The sequence below is a fragment of the Parambassis ranga genome, chromosome 4, assembly GCF_900634625.1.
Source record: "Parambassis ranga chromosome 4, fParRan2.1, whole genome shotgun sequence".
Classification (NCBI taxonomy): Eukaryota; Metazoa; Chordata; class Actinopteri; family Ambassidae; genus Parambassis; species Parambassis ranga.
This window is the reverse complement of record NC_041025.1, coordinates 12,830,083-12,853,647: the sequence shown is the minus strand read 5'-3', so window position 1 is coordinate 12,853,647 and position 23,565 is coordinate 12,830,083. Positions and strand designations below refer to the sequence as shown.

At 42.5% G+C, this 23,565-nt stretch overlaps 1 protein-coding gene across 3 annotated transcripts in view; it reads right to left on the bottom strand.

Annotated features, from left to right (window-relative positions):
- The window catches only part of arhgef18b (rho/rac guanine nucleotide exchange factor (GEF) 18b), a 31,349-nt gene extending 10,903 nt beyond the window's left edge, over positions 1-20,446 (bottom strand). Inside the window, exons 1-24 of one of the 3 annotated variants that reach the window (XM_028403217.1) lie at positions 20,335-20,446; positions 16,565-16,719; positions 15,932-16,476; positions 15,611-15,734; positions 14,964-15,090; positions 14,828-14,882; positions 14,258-14,302; positions 13,882-13,956; positions 13,117-13,225; positions 12,657-12,840; positions 6,563-6,630; positions 6,316-6,361; positions 4,436-4,637; positions 3,760-3,866; positions 2,754-2,894; positions 2,388-2,638; positions 2,131-2,256; positions 1,929-2,046; positions 1,590-1,844; positions 1,402-1,478; positions 1,037-1,215; positions 747-820; positions 334-519; positions 98-235 (exon numbers count right to left, since the gene is read on the bottom strand). In XM_028403217.1, the coding sequence (XP_028259018.1) occupies positions 98-235; positions 334-519; positions 747-820; positions 1,037-1,215; positions 1,402-1,478; positions 1,590-1,844; positions 1,929-2,046; positions 2,131-2,256; positions 2,388-2,638; positions 2,754-2,894; positions 3,760-3,866; positions 4,436-4,637; positions 6,316-6,361; positions 6,563-6,630; positions 12,657-12,840; positions 13,117-13,225; positions 13,882-13,956; positions 14,258-14,302; positions 14,828-14,882; positions 14,964-15,090; positions 15,611-15,734; positions 15,932-16,476; positions 16,565-16,719; positions 20,335-20,410 (3,463 nt within the window). In that variant the 5' untranslated portion in view covers positions 20,411-20,446. The remainder of the gene's footprint in view (positions 1-97; positions 236-333; positions 520-746; positions 821-1,036; positions 1,216-1,401; positions 1,479-1,589; positions 1,845-1,928; positions 2,047-2,130; positions 2,257-2,387; positions 2,639-2,753; positions 2,895-3,759; positions 3,867-4,435; positions 4,638-6,315; positions 6,362-6,562; positions 6,631-12,656; positions 12,841-13,116; positions 13,226-13,881; positions 13,957-14,257; positions 14,303-14,827; positions 14,883-14,963; positions 15,091-15,610; positions 15,735-15,931; positions 16,477-16,564; positions 16,720-20,334) is intronic. The other 2 variants (XM_028403218.1, XM_028403219.1) reach the window with 2 other exon arrangements.
- Positions 20,447-23,565: the final 3,119 nt, after the last annotated feature.

The following is a 23,565-nucleotide window of genomic DNA, read 5'->3' as shown; positions in this document are numbered from 1 at the left end:
TAGTTAATAGTTAATATTGAGACAAAAGTCAGTGAAATACAACTGAAATTCCATTAGATGGCAGGCTTCCTCAGGGCATGATATGTGGTGGACTCACTCTTACTGAAGATGGTGGGGCTGCTGTCGTAGCCCCCAAAAGTGTCTGCTCTCCTAGGCAAAACCCCACTACCTTCATCCAACCGAGAGGGAGCCTCCCCCCTCACTCCAGACTGCAGCAGGTTCTGGAGGTTCTCCACTAAGGCGAGACAGACAGACCATGAAAACTGTAACAACAATATTTCTATCTCTGCCAGCCTGCCATGCCTTGGCTTTAAAGCAGATGCATTATCCTACCCTCAGTAATGGCTCCCTTGAGCAGGGCCTCCCCCTGGTGGAGGTCTGAGGTGTCTCCTCGGAGAAGCAGTCGAGAATGTGAAGCTGCATCCTCAAGACCTGTCACAGACTCTGCCATGTCTGCAAACAGCTGCAGCTTCTCGGTAAGAGCCTGGACAATCACGGAATCCTTTTGGCTCAGTCGCTCTACCAAGTGAAACGTTAAATAGATTGATGCCTTAGAAATGAAGCATGATTCACTAGATCATTTCTGGGAAATCCTTATAGCGGCTTTCATTGTAAAACAACAACCCACATTTTAGGTACAACTTATGCAGCAAACGAATGCAGGCTATTAGCACCTCCTTGTGGTCTATGATGCATGATATTTAAGGTTATTTCTTTGTGTCTGGGCATAATTGAACTGTAGTTACCTTGAAAGTCTTTTAACCTGGAAACTCTTGTCTCTTCTTCCTCACTGAACAGCCGCTCCTCTGTGTGAGGACAGCTAAAGGAAGCCAGGGAAGGTAGGGAGGTGGAGAGACAAGGGAAGATGAGTAACATTTCTATTCTTTGTTTTATTTTGGTCAACCATGCAGTTACATATTATATTACTGTACATTTTATGTACAGTTTCCACAGTGTGTGAAATATTTACAGAGTATTTCACATTTTTATACCAATGTATGCTGGCAAAACAAGTGTCTCACAAAATCTGTCTGACCTCTCGACAGCTTGCCGTATGTGTGTCATCCATGTGTTTCGCTCCTCTTTGGAGGTGGTGTGGATCTCATACATCTCTGGCTCATTAGAAGAGGCACAGATGAGAAACATGGCTTTCTCCTCATGGGCCACCTCTCTAACTATGAGCTTCTGGAGAGATATCACTGAAGGCTTGTTGTCCTGTGTGGATTAAAACAAGTAGAGAAAGAAAAAAGTGTAAATACTGCTTGTTAAACAGTATTGAATGTGGTAAAATCAATGACATTGCAGTTCCCACACACAATTAGTACATTCCTATTTGATATACATTATGTATTGTGTTTTTCATGTGGCATAATGACAGTAAAATTAAGATCAATCACTCACCACTGTAGCAAACACGTATCGCTGATCCTTCTCTTGCAGCAAAAGCAAAACATCTGACAGGAGCACCGCAAGAATATCTTTAAAAGAAAACACAATCAATAAATACACCTTTAAAAAAGGCAAATGATAACTGTTATATACAATTAAATAACAGGAACAGAACATGTTTTTTTCATGCCATGTTATACCTTTGAGTCTGCCAGAAGCAGCTTTCCAGCTGACTGTACCCTCATGAAGGAGTCGTCTCCTGCCCTGTGCGAGATCCTCCCTACGAAACACGCGGCCATCTTTGATTTTTCCCAATGCCTTTGGCTCCATCTTGTTGTGTATGTCTTGGAGTCGAGAGTTCTTCTCGTGGAGATTAACCAACGCGTCCACCTGTACAATGGTGTTTTTAATCAGACCCAGTGCCCGAGTAAGGTCCTCATACTCTTCTGTAGCCACTAAAGACAAAAAAGATGAAAGAATGAACCTCCTCTTTACTAGACAGACTTGGAAGGCAACTGTGATTTATTTAGCAAAGCGACCTTCAGTGTTGTGCAGAATGCGCTCCACTAGTACTGGGTACTTTGTAATCCGCTGTGTCACCAACAAAATGCACTCTGTCACTCCTAACCGCCGCACGATGGATAGGTTTTTGATTTTCTGAGAAGAAAAAAAAATCCATGTTACTTTAAACTCACTGCAAGTGTATACAAATACCATACAGCTGAACACACGGAGGATTACCCGTATGATGTTCTGGAACTTTTTGTTGTTCTGAAGCTGTTCTTTGTAGTAGCTGACAGCTTCAGGGTGGTGACTGCAAAAATCTCCATAACATTCCTTCATTCTCTCTCCTATTTCACCTGAGAACTGAAAGAACAAAGAAACTGTCAGCCAGGCTGCAAAGAATCCTGTGGTGCAATTGGATAATTTCCCTCACATAAAGTAATATATCATGTTGTGCATGTGTGTTCCTGTTGAACATACGTCAACGCCCTTACCTGTGTGATCAGAATGTCTGCAAGTCTGTTGATGGTGTAGTTCCTGTCACTGGGCGAGGCAAGGTTTTCTCGCCGCCGCTCTTTGAGGCGAGACAGGAAATGTGTGTGTAGCTCGAGGAGGTTTTCCAAGCGGGGGAACAGACAGTCGAGCCTGCCTGAGTCCATCTGGAGGTTCTCTTTCAACTCTCGTACATACACACGCATCATTATCTTCAGTGTTCGCACGTGGTGCATCTCTGTCTGCATCAGCTCTGTAAATGACATACGTGCATGTTGTGTAAAACCACCATCACCATCCAATGATGTGTCAACTGATGGTGACAGATTGAACAGATACATGTGTGAATAGGTAGAAATGACCCTTACCATATATCACATCCTGTCTCTTCACCATTTCTTTGGAGTGCTTCTTTACATACTGCTGGTCAACTGCTAAACTCCATGACTCCGCCTCCAAGCCGTGGGCATCAGACTCCAGATCAGCCCGCACTGCTGCATAGTGAGCATCTGACGAGAGGCAAGAGCCAAGGCATCAAAAAAAGAACACACAGCACTAAAATACAACAACAACTCATCTGCTGTGAGTTATTTGAGGGGCCTATGTTTAGGTCAGACAGGTCGGAGTTAAAGTTTAGCAGAAAAATGCCCACTGGTACTCACTAGTATCTCAAACAGTGAACAAATAAGTACCTCTGTAATGACAACAGACACATCGGGTCCTCAGAAAGCCTTAGCAGATAGTTCAAGAGATGATTAACTAAAAAAACACTTCTAAATACTGTGCAGAGGATCCAAGTTTAAGCATAGTTTGCTGCTGACTTCATGTTTGTGTTTTTGTGTTTTGGCAAGGCTTAAAATGATGCCTGGAGACAGTAATGCAGGAATATGAACTGAGAGAATTAAGATTCTCTTTCAAACAAACATTTTACTGCCTGAAATATAAAGCTTTTTTGCTCAAAACCCTAATTTCTGTCCTGCCATGTGATAAATCTTGACGAGACATTAATATAAATGAAAATATCTTAATGTGATGAAAATAGAATTAAACGTTTCTTCCACACCGTACATGCTTTAGTGCTTTCACAGTAAGGGCGTGTCCAATATGATCATTAACACCAGGAACATGGAAAATAAATAAATAAATGGGCCAGTACTGTCCAGTAAGCATATATCTCTCTTCCAGACACTCCTGCTTAATCAAACAAAGTGAGGTCACCCATCTCCACACATACTCCTCTCTGGATTAATAAAAACTCCCTGAAGGCAAACAGACCGCAGCAGCCTCAACAGTCTGAGAAAAGGCAGCTTCATCTAAAAACAGTGTCTCAGACTAAAACAGTAAAGTTCAACTTTAGACTTGCTCACAGCTCACCTTCTACAATGATGGTCTCTGTGGTTGAGGGAGCAAGGGAAATGGCATCTTCATTGCAGCGTTTGGAGCGGAGAGCATCAGTCTCATCCATCTCACCAGGGAGGGATCTGAAGGAAGACAACCATAGGTCCAGAGTGGCATACATGCTGAAACTAATACAACCTAATCTCTACTATCTGCTTATAGATTATATGAACACAGGAACCAAAAGGTTCATGTACAGGCCTAGCATGTGTCTTCCCTTCTTTCTTATTCCAATCTGCATTATGACTGTCGTTTGCTCGTCTACCTTTTGTCTTTGTGCCTCCCTTTCCACCTCCCTCACACACTTTGTTTGTTAGCAACGCAGCAGAGAAACATCTAGATTCAGTTTCAAAGACCACTATATTAGAAAAGACAGGTTGCCTTTAACGTCACCTATAAATACCCATCTTAGACAGCACAGAGAGCATAGTATTTGAGCTAAAAATATTCTGCATATACAGCAGAAAAACTACATTATAGATTTGAGAGGAAGACTGCTCACTTTTGTAGAGTTTTTTGATCTATTCAACAAATCCTGTCGCATAGCAGCAGTGTTTTGAATAGGCTAGTCGTCAAAAACGAAAAAGATCACAAACAGGCTTGGAGTAGATGAAGGACCATAAAATCTTACTTTTAAGGCAGAGGTACTCACCCAGAGCTGTTGTGGTGACGGAGGCTCTGGCCAAGGCTGGAGTAAGGGGCAGTAGTGGAGCTGGTATTATGGGTGGCAGCTGAATGTATGCTAGGTCCCCACGGACTAATGGTCATGCCTGAGGCGCTGAGAAGTCCTCGGTGGCCATCCAGAGATGCAGTTGGGCCTGCCTGATCCCGCTCTCTCTCCCGGTCTTTTAGTGCTGGGAAAGAAAGATGAGAAACAGGTGAACGGCGGAAGCGAGAGGGGACAGAGGACAAATGAGGAGAGGAGAGGGAGAATGGAGAAGATGACCAGCGAAGAGGAGAAGAGGATGAGCTTTTTGATTCAAGTCCATGTCCACGGCAGTATTTCTTTAGCCAAGATCGAGGCAGGGATCGAAAAAATCGGCAGGTGATCATGTCGCGGTGCATCAACACCCGCACCCCTAAGCGTCCAGACAGACCCCATGATGAGGCAGAGAAAGACGGGGAGGCTGTTTTAACAGTCTTGGAGCAAGTATTGTAAGTCCCCGTTATCTGGCTAGTGTTTTTAGCCAGATCTAGCTCCATGACGACTGTCTCAAACTCCAAAGACTGACAGAAGGACTGAAATAATCTGGTGTCCAAGGTCAAAATTCAAAAGTCTTTGTCGCAATGTTGATGTTACTGCAGAAGGTCAAACAGAGGATAGCCTGGTTTTATATGCAACCCACCCAGACCTTTGTGGCCCTTTGTGGTAACTTCTGGAAAATGCTCGCCCTTTAATAGTTCTCACACATTCTGAACCCTGACTTCTTTCTGCTCCTTGTCTTCCTGGCCCCCTACACAAGCTACTGATTGGCTGGAGCAAGACATGAGGAGAAATCAGGTGTGGCTGACAGGGCTCCAGCTGTTCAGAGGGTAATAACAACTGCTACAGGAGATTAACTTAAGCTGCTGCTGCTGCTCAGGTCTCCCATGAGTTCAGTCACATGCAACTGGACCTGCTGAATCTTACAATTAGCATTGATTGAATTGTTTTATGATGGGCCATCTGCTATAATTAATTTTGATGAATAAAAGCAAGCTGCATATTTATTAAGAGACTACTCCACTAAAGCTTAGGTTGATCTGTTTCATTATGATCAACAAATCAAGTCTGATTTTTCTACTACTTTCTCCGAGGCCTGCATGATGTGATGTAAAGGTTTTTAATCCGTTTTAGAGGAAGAGGTTGGAGCTTTTGATCTGTCTTCTTCATGACCCTGGTACTGTGTATGGCAAACTAGAAAGGTACAAACTATAGAGCCTATATTTGTCATAATGAGGAACCATGTCACCCAGCACAACACTGTATCTCTGCGATGCATTTCTAAGCTTCAGGTCAAAGACAAATGAGCTAAATCAACTTTTGATCACCAGACAATACCACTTACCAGAAAACTTTTATTGTTATTGTTCATCTGTAATGTATAGGATCCAAATCATTTTAAAAAGTGAAATTGCATTTAATGTAACCCTCTATAAAGTAGAAACTAAAGCTTTTTTTTTTTTAATAATCTGTATTGATCTGCTTTTTGTTTTTGAAAATCTTTGGACAAGAAGTAAGCCAGAAGTAAATCACCCGACTGTTCTTAACAATGGCTAATCATCACCTTTTTCTGCTGCCTGTTGGAAGCCAATCTCCCTCTCTACACTCAGTCTGTAGGCAGACACACACCTACACCACCGAGATCTAGACTAAACCCTTAAAGAGACACACACGTAGTGTAAGAGAAAGATTAGTCCATCTACAGATTAGGTCCATGTTTGTGAGCTGCTAGTGGGGCCAACTCCTTTTAAATTAGACATGAAGGCACTTGACATCCATCAATGCATTCTCTATAGTGAAAATGATCTGTTGTGAAGTGTTTGGCTTACCAAGGTTAGGAGATCCTGATGAGCCAGGCCTTGGCAGAGATTCTCTCTGTAGAGAAAATACAGATGCCATTTTTATTATCTGACTGACAGATTACAAAACTTAAAAATTGCACTCTTGTTTTTACAGTTTAAGACTGTTAACAAGGCTATTTTTCTTTCCTCATCTGGTCATGCAAATGTGTGCATTTGAGTGTGACCACACCATAGCCTGGGTCCTTGTTTTTCTATGTTCCAGTGTCATGTTTACCTTATTCTTGCTGCTGGTGCACTCACCCAGCAGAGACTTGCAGCTCTTGTGAACGTTCACAGCACAATCTGAAAAACAGCAGGACAGGAACTTGGAGTCAGTGCAACATTAGTCTTACTGGACCTGTTGTGTACAGTATACAAAGGCAACTGTGAGGGCTTCTCTATGGCTGAGAACAATAAAACAGTAAACCAACTTTAACATTTTAAAACTGCTTAACAGCTCCTCAAGGCAGTGATTTAACCCAGACAAAGAAACAGGCTGGAGGGATCATTGTTCTGTTGCCTGCACACACTCACAATGTCAAATATGTGTCTTCTCATGACACAGTAGAAGAATAACTTCAGGCTTCATGAGACTAGTGCAGCAATATCTCTGTGGCTTAAAACCTGTGGCTTCCATTTCTTTACGCCTACGTGACATAAACACCCACAGTAGGCAGGTCACATAGCTGTCGCTTTTTGTCTGCTTTTCCTCCCTGTATGGAAAACCGAGCCACTGCCGTCTGATGTAGATGAAATGACTGATTGTAAGTCAGCTGATACGCACAAACACAAATCCGATTTGTTATGGAAAAACATACTGCGGGAAGTAAGTTCTCCCTACCATGGCCTTCTCAGTTACTGGAAAGAAAAAAAAACAGTGGTGGAGTGAATATATTCAATCTCACAGCCTGGCTGCATACTGTATAAGGGAAGCAAGAGAAGCCTCTCCTCAGGGATTCAGCTCTCCAAACAAATTAAGGTATCAATATGCAAAGCAAGGGAAAAGCAGGCTGCACTAGACAAGAAAAACAAAAGCATACAGACGCTGACATGAGAGCTGCTTCTTGAAAAACCTTGCAGTAACTAGTGAGAAGAAAACTGCCAAGAATAGGTCATTTGTTAAAGATAATACAAGAAGAGAGAAAAGTTGTGAGATCAGAAGTGTGTCAGAGTGTCACTTATTGGTTGACAATGAAGTATTCAGAGTATGTCCTAATAAATGAAGGGCATCTTCATGTTTTGTTTTAGTTAGTTAAAAACATACACAAACATCAATACCACGACTATGTTAAGAAAAAAGCCTGTCTCAGTTTTAACACCACCACCATTCACCATGGTACAAGGGGCATGACGACAGCAGTGTAGTGACTGTTGTATGGCTTGTTGACAAAAGTGGACACTCCCGTCCTGTGAGCAACACAATGTAAACATATGCCATACTAGCAACTTCCACTAACTGCTGTACAGCATAGCATACTGTAAAACTCCCCTTCTGTGCACTGGTACAATGGACACAAAGACAAATATTCATCTTACTGTTCAATGACACAAATGATCACTTATGTGTATCTCTGGTGTCTCTTGGCCTCTATGGCGATAAATATATATAAATAAAATTTTTAAAAAAAGCAAAAGCAAACCTTGCAGAGTGCCAAGGAGGACAACATGGAGAAAAATCTGTGTACAGACACCAACATACATTGTCTGGTAGCGCTTTGGTGAGAGACTGTAGTTAGCACAGCATCCTGTGTAGACAGACTGGACATAACCGGATGCACAAATCCATCATGTGCAAATAAAAAATAAAATGTGATTTGAGAAACAAATCTTATATACATACAGTTTGAACTATACCTAGAAAACACATCTCTCTACTTGCCTGGCTATTTAAGATAAGAGACAAGAAGTAAAACAAACCATCAAAGTCTACATCTCCTAGGCTGGGGAAAGTATTGCTAAGAACAGGAAAAGATAAGCAGACCTAACAAGTAAGCAGATCTAGATGGAGTAAAAATCTGTGTTACTGCACTGCAGAACCCCAACGTAAGTCGTATCTTTAAGGAATGTGTAATAGGGGTGATTAAACTCACACTGCATTTAAAAGGAAGTTTTGCTTAGAGGAAGTAAAAAATTAATCCAAGATAAGCAAGAACACTGTGTTTTCTGTTCACTGATATCACTGAGCTTATCTTGCACTCCCTGTAGCTACAGACTACCTTGATGTTTGTACCCAGGGTTAAAAAAATATGCCAAAGCAGCAACAGAAAATAAGTCAAAACCATCAGATCCATGCACGCATGGTTCAGGAATGAGTATCTGATGATGTTCTATCAGGGACATGGATGTAGTGGGTGAGAGCTGACCAGCTCTGACAGCAATGTGATAAGTTCCAGTTACTAGCTCATGTCAGCTGCTGATCCACAAGACACTCAGCCCCCATCAAAACCACCACCACACCCAGCATCTGCTGACTGGTAAATACCCTATCAAGTAAGAAGTACGCCATTTGTGGTGTACACTTGAGTGAGTCACTCACAATATACAAAAATGGCCACCACTCTCTAAAGCCAATGTATTGCCTTCGGTCATCTTACAGCGATACTTGCAGCGATGTGTTCCTCCATACCTTTCTCTCGTCTGAGCTTAAACTAAGTACAGGAAGGATTCAATAACCAGGTTAGGCTAAAACATGTTATGTGTTCCTACATTAACCCTCTGCAGTTCAATGAAAAACTGCAAATATCTGAACCAACCAACCAAAAGAAAAGAGGTCACAACTGTTTTAAAAAGGTGTATTACTTTCATACACACAGCCAAAAACTGACATCACTTCCTACATACAAAAAGCCACTCTGAACTCTCAGAGACAATTGCAACAAAAACACTTGAGGCAAACACTTTAATGACCAGCCAAGCAATTACATCATCTAATGAAACATGAGGAACTGGGGCTCAGCGAGCTGTTTACACAGAGAAGTGAAACATCTCTGTCAGTCACTTTTTCACTCAAAAAACACCCCCAAAACATAGTGACACACCTCTTTATGGTACTTGTGTCCTTCACAGGACTAACTGGGCCATTACATACCACAAGAAATGTCTGATAACAGTTTATAGGTGTGGGCAATCTACAAGAGAGACACTGAGAAAGTCAAAACCTTCAGTCTTGTAGTAGACAGGCAGCAAAGAGGGCCATGCAAGCTGGAAGGCAGAGCAGTGATGCATGGAAAAGCAGTGTGCTAACAGGCTGAGGTGGGTGAGACCCGAAGTTAGTGGAGTGGGCTGTTATGCACTGGCAGACCTGCCAAGCACAATTAGCACCATGTGACCCAGTCAGATGGGGAGAGAAAGCTCAGTCATAGGAACACAGAGAGAGGGGAGTGATGGGGGACAGGCTGAATGGTCACCCCTCAGCCTAGGACATTCCTTTTGCCTGATGCTAATAAAGTGCTGGCAAATGGAATCACCTGCCCGGCTCAGGAATGGCGAGAATTTGACTCTCAAGAAAAAACATTAAGCACATCAATGTTCATGAGGTTTCATAATACTGACATACAGTACGTAGCTGCCGCAGTCTCTGAAGCAACTAAAAGGTAGAAACAACAGACTGTAATACACTGGCAAATAAACACTACATACTGATTCTAAAACTTTGAATGCAATTAATGCCACACTGGAATGACTTATTATGGGTAATATATGATGTCAGGCTGAAATGTACAGCCGTTATCTTGAAAGCTAACTTTAGCTAAGCTAAGTTAGCATCACCTGTTGAGCTTCATGCAAGTCTACAATCAGCAGCCAAAACAAGCTCCACAAACGGCACACCGGGTCACACCCATGTAAAGTTGTGAAACATCCAAATACCACAAACAGGCAACGCTCCGTGTTGTTGTTTTTATCACTTTAGCTAATTAAAGCTAACTGCTTACCCAACTAACCTTGTTTTTCAAATAGAAGCGCTACAAAGGCAAACACGCTAGCGTCACAAAGCTAATAGCCAGTTAGCAAAACGTTAAGAGTAATTGAGATCCCATCTGGGCCACTTTAGTGTGGGTTAAATACCATAGAAAGTTAAAGTGTTCCATTTCCTTACTTGCACAGTAATTCAAATCTGACATAACACAACCAATTCTGTACAAACGTTCGGTTGGTCATTATTAGCGTTTAGCTTGCTTGCTAGCGCCAGTGATGTCTGAAAAGTCCATTGAGTGGAACAACGGGAGTTATCCACCTGACCCCGCTATAGTAGCTGCTTCTTACCGTTCCAGCAAGACTCGGGTTTGTCTCAATAAGCTGCCTGCGAAAGTAACTGTAGTCTGTCCGTAAACTCAAATCAGCCACTGAGATCCACAGCAACACGTCTCACACGTTCTTGGTTTTGTCCAGTTTGGTGTCCTGCTCTCCACTGGGAACAATCTCTGGCATACAAACGACGCATTCCACAGGCTGATTCTCGGCTGAATCCCCACAGGGCTCGGTTCAAATTAAAGGGACACTCACTTGTTTTCTCACGCCTGTCTCTTTGTACCAACAACGCGACAAGTGTCAAAATGTAGGATTTGTAATTGGATGAATGGGAAATGTATCAGAGAGATGTGTTATTGTCTCCTGCTCAATGTAACAAAGAAGCAGCCCGAGCTGAATCAAACTCAATGTGTGGTGCACTGCTTTGTGAAATATGCCAGAGCAGCTTTGTTTAATAAGCAAACTATTAAAAACAATCATACGTTACATCCCCCCCGCTGCCAGGCTGCAGGGTTTATAAATATTCTGGACACATTATGACCCAGAGGTCACAGCCATGAAATAATGAAGTGAAAGCAAAGGAGGACTGCATCCTCATCCCTGCACTCCTCCGAATGATCCAAAGGTTCAAGGGTGGTGAGGGAAAAATGGCACTAATACTGAGACCAGTGCTGTTTCCCTGTTCTCTGTGGGAAACCTTTATTTGGTGATGTGAAATTCTCCTGACATACCACATGGTTTATGAGAAGACAGTCACTGAATTACAGTAATGTCAACAGACGTGTTGCAAAAGTCCACACAGTTGACTAGACTGTGTGTGTGTGTGTGTGTCACAATGAAAAAAAAATACTAAGTGGGAGTTTAAAGGCATCACTTTACATCGCTTGTCTAAATAGAAAAACAATCATGTAAAACTGTAACTAATTATTAACTGTATTACACTTGACAGAGTGACACTAAGTTTAATTTTAATAAACAATAAATACCAACAATCAGAGGTTTGGAGTTACACTAAAGAATTGCTGTGTGTGTGTGTGGACAGTCCTAAGTTTGAATATTAGACTGATGATTGTTTTTTGATATCTTCAAAAAATAAATAACATAAAGCGCAGATTCAACTGCCCACCAATACATGATCATTAACTTTGTGACATCAAATTGCTGCTGGTTTTGACGACATTTATTAAATACTTAACGTTACACTGACTTTAAATGTTTTTAAAATCTTTGTCTGCACATTTTTTGGGACTTTTTGTTCTGCTACAGCTAGACTTCAATGTACAGCCATTAACACCTGATATATACTCAAAAAAGAGAGACTGTCCAATTAAAACCTTATTGGCAAAAACTAATTGGAATGCCATATGTTAACCTAAAGTCTGGATTATGAAACTTTTTCTACAGTCCAAGCTAGTCTTTTTTTTGTCATTCATTTTATTGAACATCTGTTATTGATATGTCTGCATGTTCATTTACATCTTAGGTCAACTCTAGACAACCACTGAACCTTTTCCAACCTTTTTTCCATTTTCTTCATCCTATCACTTCCTGTACCAGGTAAGCCGTTTTATACTGTATGTCTTGTTGACCTGTAGGCTGCACTGGAGAGAGGTGTTAAACTGTGAAGCTGTGCATGACACTGTGGTAATAGCGCACACAGGAAATGTGACATATAATTCATGCCGTGCTTTAAATTCCCATGAACTACTAACACATGAAGGTAACACATCAGAATAAAACAACTCTTACATGGAATAAAGATAAGATCAGTGTGGCATCAACCTTAAAGAGAAACCTGTGGACTTGTCTCTGGAGAAGTCTGGAGAATGGTGAATACTGTCATGATCTCAGCTATAAAATCCAGGACAAAAATGCCCTCAGATGCTGTAATCTGCTGTAATCTGCCACACAGGATGTTAAGTGAATTCAAGCTTTACTTTTTGTGTCTCGCATGTGTGTGTCTGTGTGAGTGAGCCTGCATGCAGTAACTGAGGTATAAACAGATGAGCGCAGCACCTGTGCACGGGTGTGTCCGGATGAGGGAAAGCGTGGGTGCACCTGTGACTGTGGCTGTTACTCACTCATGCACTGCAGGCCATGCTTTTTCTGCAGAGTCTTGCTGCACAGTGAGCAGGTGGCACAGCTGGAGAAGGAGCCCGGCTCCAACAGGTGCCCGTTGATGCTGCTGCTGCTAACTTTCTCTCGGGGCTCCCTGCCCTTATCCTTCATCTTCTCTTTCTGCTGCTCCTTCTCACGGTTCTTACCCTGCAGAGGAAGAAGAAAGCAAACACATGAGTGTGGCACAAACACTGCATGGATGTGTGTGACATCACAAAACTGTGTCAGAGGCCGGATATGTAATAGGGTTTGCATAAGTAGATTAAGGTGCTGTGTGTGCAGCAGTGAGTTGTTTATAGTTTGTTTTTGTAATGTTAGAAAAATACTGAAGAGGGCAGTGACTGAAGCACAGAAGTTTCTGTGTGAAACTGTAGAGCAGAACATCTCAGCATAAACTAAAAATGGCTGGTGGTATGGCTTTACTTTATCTTTATTGAAGGAGCCAGTCATCCTGTTCCTCAGAGAGCTGAGCTTCCTCTTCACTTTGGTGCCTTTCTCCACCTTCTCTGCACGATCCTCCTCTTCATCATTCCTAGGAGAAGAAGAGAACACATCTGTTACTTATCTGTTACTCTTAAATCTGTTCAGTACCATTAACTTAATACAACATGCCAGCAGCATGAACAGTCCCACCTGATGTACATGCCTGTTAGCAGACAGGATAAGGTAAAAGAGCTGGTTTGATCCTGGCCTATGTATAATATTGCATCATTATAGTGTGAATGTTTTACAAGCTTAGTATTTAGTGGAGCAATATTCAAACATCTGAAATGTCCTTTAATTTAACTTTTAATTTTAACAGCGTGTCAAATCCTTATTCTAGAAATAAGTGGAAGTATGAAGTAGCATAAAATAAAAAAATACCCATGTAAATTAATAGTACTTGAGTTCATGTACTTCCTATCACCACAAAACAAGGTCAATAGAAACCCATTAATTCCCCACTTGGTAACACTGACATGCATCATGAAAAGTGCAGAAAAGTTAGTTATATTTGGATAAAAACAAACCACACAATTGCAGAACCAAGAGCAGCTTTCACTGTGTTGATGTTTGATGTTTACCACATGGTGTTTTTAAAGATGGTCATAAAACATGCAAACTTTTTCTATTGAAAACATTCATAAATGTGAATTTTATGTGCACAACGTCAGAGAAAGAGAACAATGGTATAAGGGCAGTACTTACTCATTAGAGAGGAACTCATACCAAGTGACACTTCCTGAATCTTTGGTGTCTGCACTGGTGATGCTCTGCTTCACTCTGTGACGGACAATGATACCAGCTCATGTGTCGGCTTCAATGTGAGAGAGTGGTCCAAATATAAACCAGCAACAAACATGACAGATGTGCAGCAAAAACAGTGTGAGAGTGAGTGAGGGTGGGTTGGGTAGTGGAACTGTGATTTTGTTACATTAAAAATCCTCCACTGAACCTTTACAGCAGCATTGACAGTGTGCATTATGCAAGTAAACATGCTGAAAAACATGCAGTGCACACACATGGTCACTGGCCACAGATCTGCTGCTGAGGAGCACACGGACCTCCCTCTCTGTCTACTTACCCATGGTACAGCTTTAGCTCCTGCAGAACTTTCTGTACCATCAGCCTAAGACAAACAAGACACTGAGACTGAGTGGTGACTGTGAGGAGAGGAGAGGAGAGGAGAGGAGAGGAGAGGAGAGGAGAGGAGAGGAGAGGAGAGGAGAGGGGAGGAGAGGAGAGGAGAGGGGAGGAGAGGAGAGGAGAGACTTCTGGGAGTTGGGTGTCAAACTGTGATTTAGAGAAGAATCCTCCTCCTGTCTGCTGCTGCATCCACACAATTGCCAGAATAGTACTACACACACACACTAAAGGGGCCATCTAAGGAGGTGGGAGACAGAGAAATATGGGAGGGGGAGGCTGCGGACACATGACATGTAGCAGAAATGTCAGGAGAGAATGGGGAAAGCCCCTGTGTGTGTGCTATGTGGGAGTTAGGGACCAGACTTTACAACAACAGAACAGTATGTGCACTACTGTACTGTGTTCAGCCTGCACTTATTCTTTAAACCTGCACTGTTCTGACTTTGATATACTAAAGGGCCACTAATGATGATGATGATGATGATGATGATGATGATGATGTACTCACATGTGACTCTGACCTTCAGTAGAATGTAGGTTTTCTTCAGGGTCAAACTCTTCGGCTGCAGGACAGACAGGCGAACATATGAAATCAGCAGGCTGCAGAGTGTTACACACACACACACACACACGCTCCTCCTCACCTCCTGCCGCTCTCGCAGCCTGTTTGGATGTCTGTACGACACGAGAAATGTGCGCGGCACGAGAACATTCATCCGTGGCGATGATGTCTGTGCGGGAATACAGATGCCTGCCAGGAACACGGCTGGCCTGAAAGCGGTGAAGAATAAACACACATGCACATCTAATCTGTCCTAACACCAACACACAGCAGACACATGACCTGCATGAAGACACATCATACACAGGCTGGCCTTTATTATGCTGTAAAAAGTGAGGTTAATATATATCTCTGCGTTTAGCTGTTTAGTATCAAGTTATGGCCGGCTGTCTGGTTATTCCATAAAGGACAAGTCCACAGTTTTCTTATTGTCAACACAGATTAACATTATCTTCCAAATAACACATTAAGCGAGCTGCACTGCACTGGATGACATGTCGGCACTGCAACTTATTCTGACTCAGTCCCACAGTGTGTTACTCCAGAGTGTGTTACTAATATAGTGCCAGTTACCCCTGTTTGAGTAATGTTTTCTATCCAGTGGTGTTATGGAATTACTTATGCCTGTGACTTGTAACAGAGCATCTTATCGGAGGAGACTGACTGAACACCAATGTGAAAAGCACTGTTTGCTTTGCTTCACAGCTTTATGACCCTTGGACAGGTTACCTTGTGGCTGGGACCATCCAACTCGTCTCCAGTGCATTCTGAGGCCTGGAAGAGACGATTCTGTCGCTCCTCATCGTCCTCTCTGTCTCCGTCGCTGTCCATCGCTGTGGTATCCAGGCTGAGTCTAGCTCACACACAGCAGAGGGGGTTAACATTTGAGCTCTGGCACTCTACGATGTCTGTTTATGGTTTTGTTTCTCACAGTATTTTGGTGCACTGTTCACTTTCACAACCTAAAGTAGCTTCAGTGACCACCAAAACTACCAGCACTCAGCTCAGTAACAAGCTGAGGCCGCCATGTTTGTGTGACATCCTTCTTACCTCCTCCCCAAGTTAATGGGGGACACAGGTATGCCCCAGCTGTGTCTCCGGGATGTTGACATGGATCTGACTAGAATGGGAAAGCTGTCCAGTTCGGTCTCTCCTTCTAACTCCACTGAGTCCTGCTCCATCGCTCCCTCCTGTCTTGTTATTGGTTTGGCTGTATCCATTGATCCCAATAGTCCATTCAGATTAATTGTCAAGCTCAGGCCCACTGCAGGACCTACAGCGTCACTGCTGTCAATGATACAACCGGGCAACAACTTAGGATCAACCTGAGTGACCACGAAGCTGCGAGCAGGTTCCTCTGCTGGCTGTTTATAGAAAGGGAACGGTGGCAGGTGGACCTGTGGGGGGAGCGTGCTCAGGGGAGTCCGGGTTTTGTTTTCTAGGATTGTGGTCACTGTGGACGTAAGTGCACTTCCTTCCAAGTCCTTGAAATATTCAGAGTCTCTGAGAGAGGGGCTGAGGCCCTGCAGGTCCTCCACACTGCTGCACACCTCCACACAGGGGCAGTCGTAGTCGCTGACTACTGAACATGCATCCTGCAAGAGAGAAGTTAGAGAGAGGCAAGAAGGTTGTGTAAATGTTAAAGAACAGAAGATCATCAACACACTGAATTCAGAGCTGTACCTGGTCATCACTGGTGTTACCAAAGAAGACATGTTCAGTGACAGAAGCAGGGGATAATGAGGAGGAGGATCCTTCTCCACTGGCAGCTGGAGGCTGCACACTGAGCTGGGCACTGGGAGGCCCACTGGGCTGATTACATGGCTTGCATTCGGATGCTGCGAAAACAAAATAAAAAACACAAATGGGATTTTTGTTAGTTAGATTAGTAAATAATTAGAGACAAAGAAAAACAGAACTGTATCTTAACACCTGTGTAAACACTTGAAACAGTTTTGTGCAGAATGGGATAAGTTGCAGGCCCTGCTCCAGCCTCCCACTCAAAGCTCCTTTACATTTCCACTGCATAAACAGATTCCTTGATTCACATAATGCCACAAACCACCGTCACCACTAGCAACTGCTCAGTGAGCCAGCATTAGTCTCCATGTCAGTAGTGCAGAGCTGGAGATTATTCCCTCACTGAGCTTTCAGCAGCCTGAGAGGCTGCCTGTGGTAAATAATACTGTATAATACACTGTAGTGGGCTCACGCTGTGTGACGGAGCCCTGCAGAGCAGAGGTGAGTGTGGGACACTTCAAGGTTCAAAAATAATGTACCTAGATAAATATAAATATGTCAGAGCTACAACAGGTTACATAATCTTTCACAAAGGACGCTCCGTGTGAAGTTTTAGCCTAGGCCAGCCTGGCTCCCCAGGACCAGACTCACCCTCCTCAAACATGCAAGCCAGTGAGGGTTCATCTCTATGACCCAACATGTATACGTCACATAAAGTCTGTGACATTAGGAGTGAAGGAAGTGAGAGATGAGCTGGCAAACAAAACGTTACATTGAGTAATATGTGCAGCTAAAAATGGGATTAAAATGTTCCCTGCATCATGAAGCGATTTGTCTTTGAAGCTACTTCAGTTTTCATCAAGTGATCACCAAAAACAACAAACAAAAACAAATCATGGCAAATCATATATTGTTGTTAGCTGAATGATGTATCATTGATGAGTGAGGGGCCTAAATTAGATTGATAATGCAGAAAGTTTGAGGACAAACACTGGCTAACTGTGTGGCTCAGCCCTCTACTCCTGATATCACAGCCTTAGGCTGCTAACTTGTCCCCATGATAAAGCAGAAGCCAATTTTATCAATCATTTAACATTAATCTGACATTTTATTCCTATTTTTGGGCTCTAACAACTCCAGAAGAAAATACCCGGCTCTTTAGCTGCTAAACACAGAGCTATGTTCACCAGCTAATCCTTCAGCAGCAAGTCTGAATGTGAAATAGTTGGATGCTGTTCAAAATGGATCAGGCATTGTATATTGTTTTAAATATAAAAGGTGTTTTTATAATGCAGATTTAAAGGTTAACTTTGTGTGCTTATGTATCAAATGCATTGAGTTCTAGGAAAAAGTTCATTTGTTGACCTTTAGTGGGCATCACACACTTGTGTTTTTACTACTGTTGTTCTTACATTCTCAGTTTGGTCTCATTACAGGATGGATTCGCTGTAAAGGTTCTTCATGCAAACTGTGTGACAGTAACCTGAGGGGTGGTTCACCACTGAACACATTTCTGCCAGGAAACTCATGTTGTTTTTCTAGATTTGTATCAGAGACCTTCTGCAAAAATAAAGCCTCATTTGCTAACTAACCTTCTTTCTGTGAGAACATTTAGTTTAGACGCTCTGTGAGATCAATGGCTCTCTCATCATCTATTTCACTGTTGCTGACAAACAATGACTTTTGAGTAAGAGACCTCAGCTGTTCAGTGAGATAAACTGCAGACCGAGTCTTGCACCACGTCCTGCTATAAACCAGCAGCAGCCCCCCCTCCTGTCTTCAGTCTTCAGTGCGACAGCCAGAGATGCTCTCATATAAACACACACACAGACACACTGTACATCTACTTTTCTATATTACTAAATCACCGGCTGAGGCTGCAGGGGTGGCAGTGTCCCTGTGGAGGGAGACTTTTGTTTGCATCCAAGTCACACTTGTGTTAAGTGTAAACTAAGACACCCAGTGGAGACACTGCAGTGATGCTGAGAATCGCTGTGGCCTTTTATGGTCGGCCTCTCATTTCTCCTGAGACGTGACACAAGGATGAAGCATCAGTGTGCCTCTGCATGTGGCCTCAGGTAAGTGTATGTGTGTGTGTGTGTGTGTCAGAGTCAGCCGTTTTCTCCACATAATGAATGGTGCGCTGACTCTGAAACTAAAAATAATAAATCACATAAACACTTCAACACCTAGCTAAATCTTTTTTAAAGTGTCCCACTAAGTCATTCATGTACTTTGTATAACAGGTTTGATGTTGGTCTATTCTATGGCTACAGCCTGTTAGATCTGGTAGCATAGTAGTTAGCTTGGTAAGCAGATGTTTATTACAGTTACAAGTTTGATTGATGATCATCAAAATACACATTTTAAAAAAGAAGTCTGCATAAGTTACTGTAAAATAAAAAAATGCTATAATTGTAGGATACTTCCTGGTCAAACTGCTTCATAGCAAAGCAGGGTAAGTTCTTAGCTGATATGTTAGCAGACTGTCAATCAGCAGTGCTTAGCAGATCTAGCTATGAAACCACCAAATTTACATATATTTGATATATTTCTATCGATCAACTATGTTCAGTGTCTCAAAATTGTAAAACTCTGGTTCGAGAAACACAATAATATTATGTAATAAATGTAAGTAATTAAGTATTGATCATGTATTAGTCACTTTCAGTATCCTAGCAGAATCATTAGCATTAACATTTCAGGGATGTAATCAGTAACAAGTTTACAGTAACCCTCCATAAACGGTGTGTTTTAAGCTTTTGTTTAAAGGAAGACACTGTAGAAACAATGTGATGGGAGGAAATGAGGGCATGTGGTTTCCAGAACGCTCAGGCTACGTATGTGTGCAACACTTCATGATAATCACAAGAGGAACAGTAGGCAGTGGGCCTCGTGTGATGAGGTCACTGGTTATTTTATTACAATATGTATAACACACAAAAGGTGTCTGTAGATTTTCACGAGACACCACAGTGCTGCGGTGCTGATGTGACATACACACACACACTGTTGCTCAACTAAAAAACCACAGATGCCAAAATAACCCTCAGTCATAACACATCCAACATAAACACATTAATCAATATTAAAAAAATATATATCTTATTTAGGGTCAAAATGTTTTATAGATTAAAGCTGTGGCTGAACATTTAGGGTTGACTGGAGTCCAAGTGTGTGTGTGTGTGTGTGTGACAGATGCTGAGGGTGTGTAGGTGAAAACAGAACACAGAGGCCGTTAGATCTGTGGTCGAAGCGCACATCAAAACAACTGTCGTCTCACAGATTCCTCTTTGATCAGGAATTCACTCGAGTACTGTTTCAAAGTGTGAGCTACACAGGCTCAATGCAAAATGAAAGAAACAGCAGCCTATACAGCTCATTAACCCTTCAAATGCTGGAGATATTAGAGTGTGGATCAATCTAGTAGTATGTCTACAGGTTTCTTTCTGAATTTAGTGATGCACGGTGGTTTCTGCATCTTCACACTTTACATAACCAATGAAATGACTCACTGACCTCTGCAGTGACACACAGTCACTGACCACAAACCTCAAACAGGTCAACATGCTAAAAACACCTTTGTGAGATTAACTAAATAGAGTCCAGAACACGAGAAAAACCAGAGCAGAAAAGCACACACACAAACACCTGTGTTCGTCTACACTCTGTGCCATCCAACAAGCCTGAAACAGAGCCTCAGTGTGGATTACCTCTCTTGAAGGACCATCTCTTCATCCAGAGTTTGGAGAAGGACGGCCAGGAGTTGTTTAGAGGGGAGTCCGCCATGGGAGCAGTGCAGAGGGGGGAGGCCAGCTCAAAATATAGAGCTCACTCACAGTGGAGCTCTGGCACCCAGCGAGAGGAAGAAGGAGGTGAAAGGAGGGAGGGGAGAGAGAGAGAGAGAGAGAGAGAGAGAGAGAGAGAGAGAGAGAGAGATGAAGACTAGGACCAGCGAGCTGCTGGCTGAGGATTAAACTCTAAGAGAGAGAGAGAGAGAGGGGAGGCCAAAATGGAAAAAAAGATGACAGTGGGAAGAGAGGAAGGAAGAGAAATAGAGGCTGGGAGGATGAAGCTAATTGCTTTGGACATTCTGAAAGTTACAGCGTAACAAGCAGAGTTACACTAAAACCAGGAGTGAGGAGAAGTAATATTGTTCTGTTTTTTTATATGTAATTCTGCTTTTTCATCTTTAAATACTGACTCTTACTGTTTATGGGCAGCTGTGATGAACGTTATGACAAAGCCAAGCATTTTATAAAGCAAATGTCAGAATGCAGCCAACACTGAGAAAGGCATTTTTACTTGTTTCACAGCAGTTTCAAGATGTGAGGGTTTTAGGGAAACAGTGCAGAAACAGAAAAAGAGAAGGAAGTGTGTACGCAATGAAAGAACAGGGCAATGAAACATGCAGTTTTTCTTCTGATCTGACTCACACAGACCCCCTCGTCTGAAGTTTCTAAAAACACGCTTACAGAAAGGAGTTCAGAGCAGCGAGACCTGGGCTCCTCTCTGCCTGCTGCAGACACAGACGCAGAGCCTGACAGTTCCTGCAACCATTTGTGCTTCTTAAATTTGCACCACTGTAAGTACGGATGACTGTCAAGTTCAGCTCGCTGCACATCAAGTGGAAAGCTCTCCTCACTTTCCCACAGACAGGGGAGCCGAGCACTGGCACACAACTGCACTGCACTGACACCCCCACATCATTTCACATAAACAACTCATAAGAATAAACTGGGATGTCATAAAAGCTTGAACAAGCAACATGAACTCTACTCACATGATGTAACAGGTGTTCGTCAAAATAAACAGAAGAAGAAGTGACGGCTCTGAGTCCTTCAGATCAGATCAGGCCGTACAGAACGCCAGGCTGCTCCTCACACTGACGGCAGACAGCCCAGCAGCCGTGGGACCTCAGCAGCGCAGCTTCCTCTTTTTCTCGTTCTGTGCAGCTGAACAGCTCACCACACAGCCAGTTTCACACTCAGCTGCTGCCGTGAAACATGTTTAAAGTGCAACCACACATGTTTTCAAACAAAGTTATCTACAGACAATGAGTGACCCATTCACAGTAAACCTTTGACTTTGTGGCTTGTAAATGTGTTTACAGCACCTGCTGAACTAAACCTTAAGACATAATTATCATGTTGGGACTCTCTTTAGTCCGACTTTTGCATCTTCACATGGCAGCTTCATGCTCCACTGCACAGCTTTGAGTTAAGAGGAACACAGGTTTGTGAAGGGGGATGGAGCAGCAGGAAGCTGCAAACATATACAACAATACGTTTATAAAGTGTTCACACCTAAATAAAAACATTGATGTAACAGTTTAAAGTGGCAATTACTTCATAAAAATGTAAGAACAGCTAACTATGATTTCTACAGTAACTGTCATTTTATCCTTATCAAGCAGCATCAGGTTCCTGGTTGGAGTCCGGCCAGGAAGGTATCCAGCTTCATCTCACAAACCAAAGACATGCATGTCACCATAGGAGCCACCTGGCTGTTTGTCTGTCTGTTTTGGCCCTGTGATGGACTGTCCAGGGTGAACCCCCCCCCCCCTCTTGCACATTGACAGCTGGGATAGGCTGCAGCCCCCTCTGTGTAGTACAGACCAAAGCAAGTTAAGAACATGGATTGATAAGAATAATAATACATCAAACTTATATAGCGCTTTTTAGGACACTCAAAGACACTTTACATTGCAATGCATTATTCATTCACACCGCATTTACATAGTGGCAGTGGTAAACTACAGATGTAGCCACAGACACATGGCTGCCAAGGTGCGCCTATGGCACCGCTGATTCATTCATATACCAGTGAGTACACTGGAGGCAATGTGGCCAAACTGCCTTGCCCCAGGACACACAATGACTAGGGAGGAGCTGGGGTCGAAACGCTGCTCTACCACTGAGCCACTGCTGCCCATGATAACTGTTAAGAGACGATTAGCCACCATGGACAGGCTTTGTATTTAGCTTAGCATGAGGAAGACATAGATCAGATAATGTAATGCTAAAGTACTAGAGTAGTATGTATTTTACCAAACAATCAACACATAGATGAAAAATCAATCAGAAGAATGATTCACTCAGGATAAACATAATAATCTTATGACATGATGTGTAAGATATTACTGTTTTATGTACTTCCTGATAATACACTCATCATAATGATCATCATCATAACAGAATACATGAACAAACATATTCTCCAATAATTTTATTCATAATTTTAATATAAACAGTTAATTGTTGAATAATTTACACACAGCAAGATTTTTATTTTCATATCATTGCAACATTTTCTTTACATGTCACTACTTGGCTCTCCTTTGAAAACATAGAAAAAATAAATTGTCAAGCGTTCATTTAGTCATGGCACATTTTTGATCCTGTACAATATGCATGTATTTCTCTGTGTGTGTCTGTGTGTGTGTGTCTTGATATTTGTGATACATAAAGATAATGGCACATTTGGATCCAGTGTGAGGGATGAAGCGATCTCTGTGGGTTGCAGGTTTTTGGGGTTTCTGGACTGTACAAACACACATATACACCTGCCGTCTGCATACACACCGCCTTCTCAACACAACGTATACACAACATATCCCAAAAATTAATACATCAGCATATTCATCGGCAATAAAAATGACAATAATAAAAGAGGTATCCTGTGAGACTACACACACAGCATTCTGGGGACCACCTATGTGCACCGAGGAGAGACACTTGAAGACACAAATAGGAAGAGGAGGAGAAGAATCAGAATCAGAATCAGAAATTTACTTTATTTATCCCCTAGGGGAAATTCTTGAATTCTTGAAAAGAGGAAGAGGGGGACAAAGAAAGCCGTGGTAAAGACATTGACTGAGGGCGGCACAGACTAAACTCCACTGACTTGAACAACACACAGCACAGGGAACAGGACAGATATAA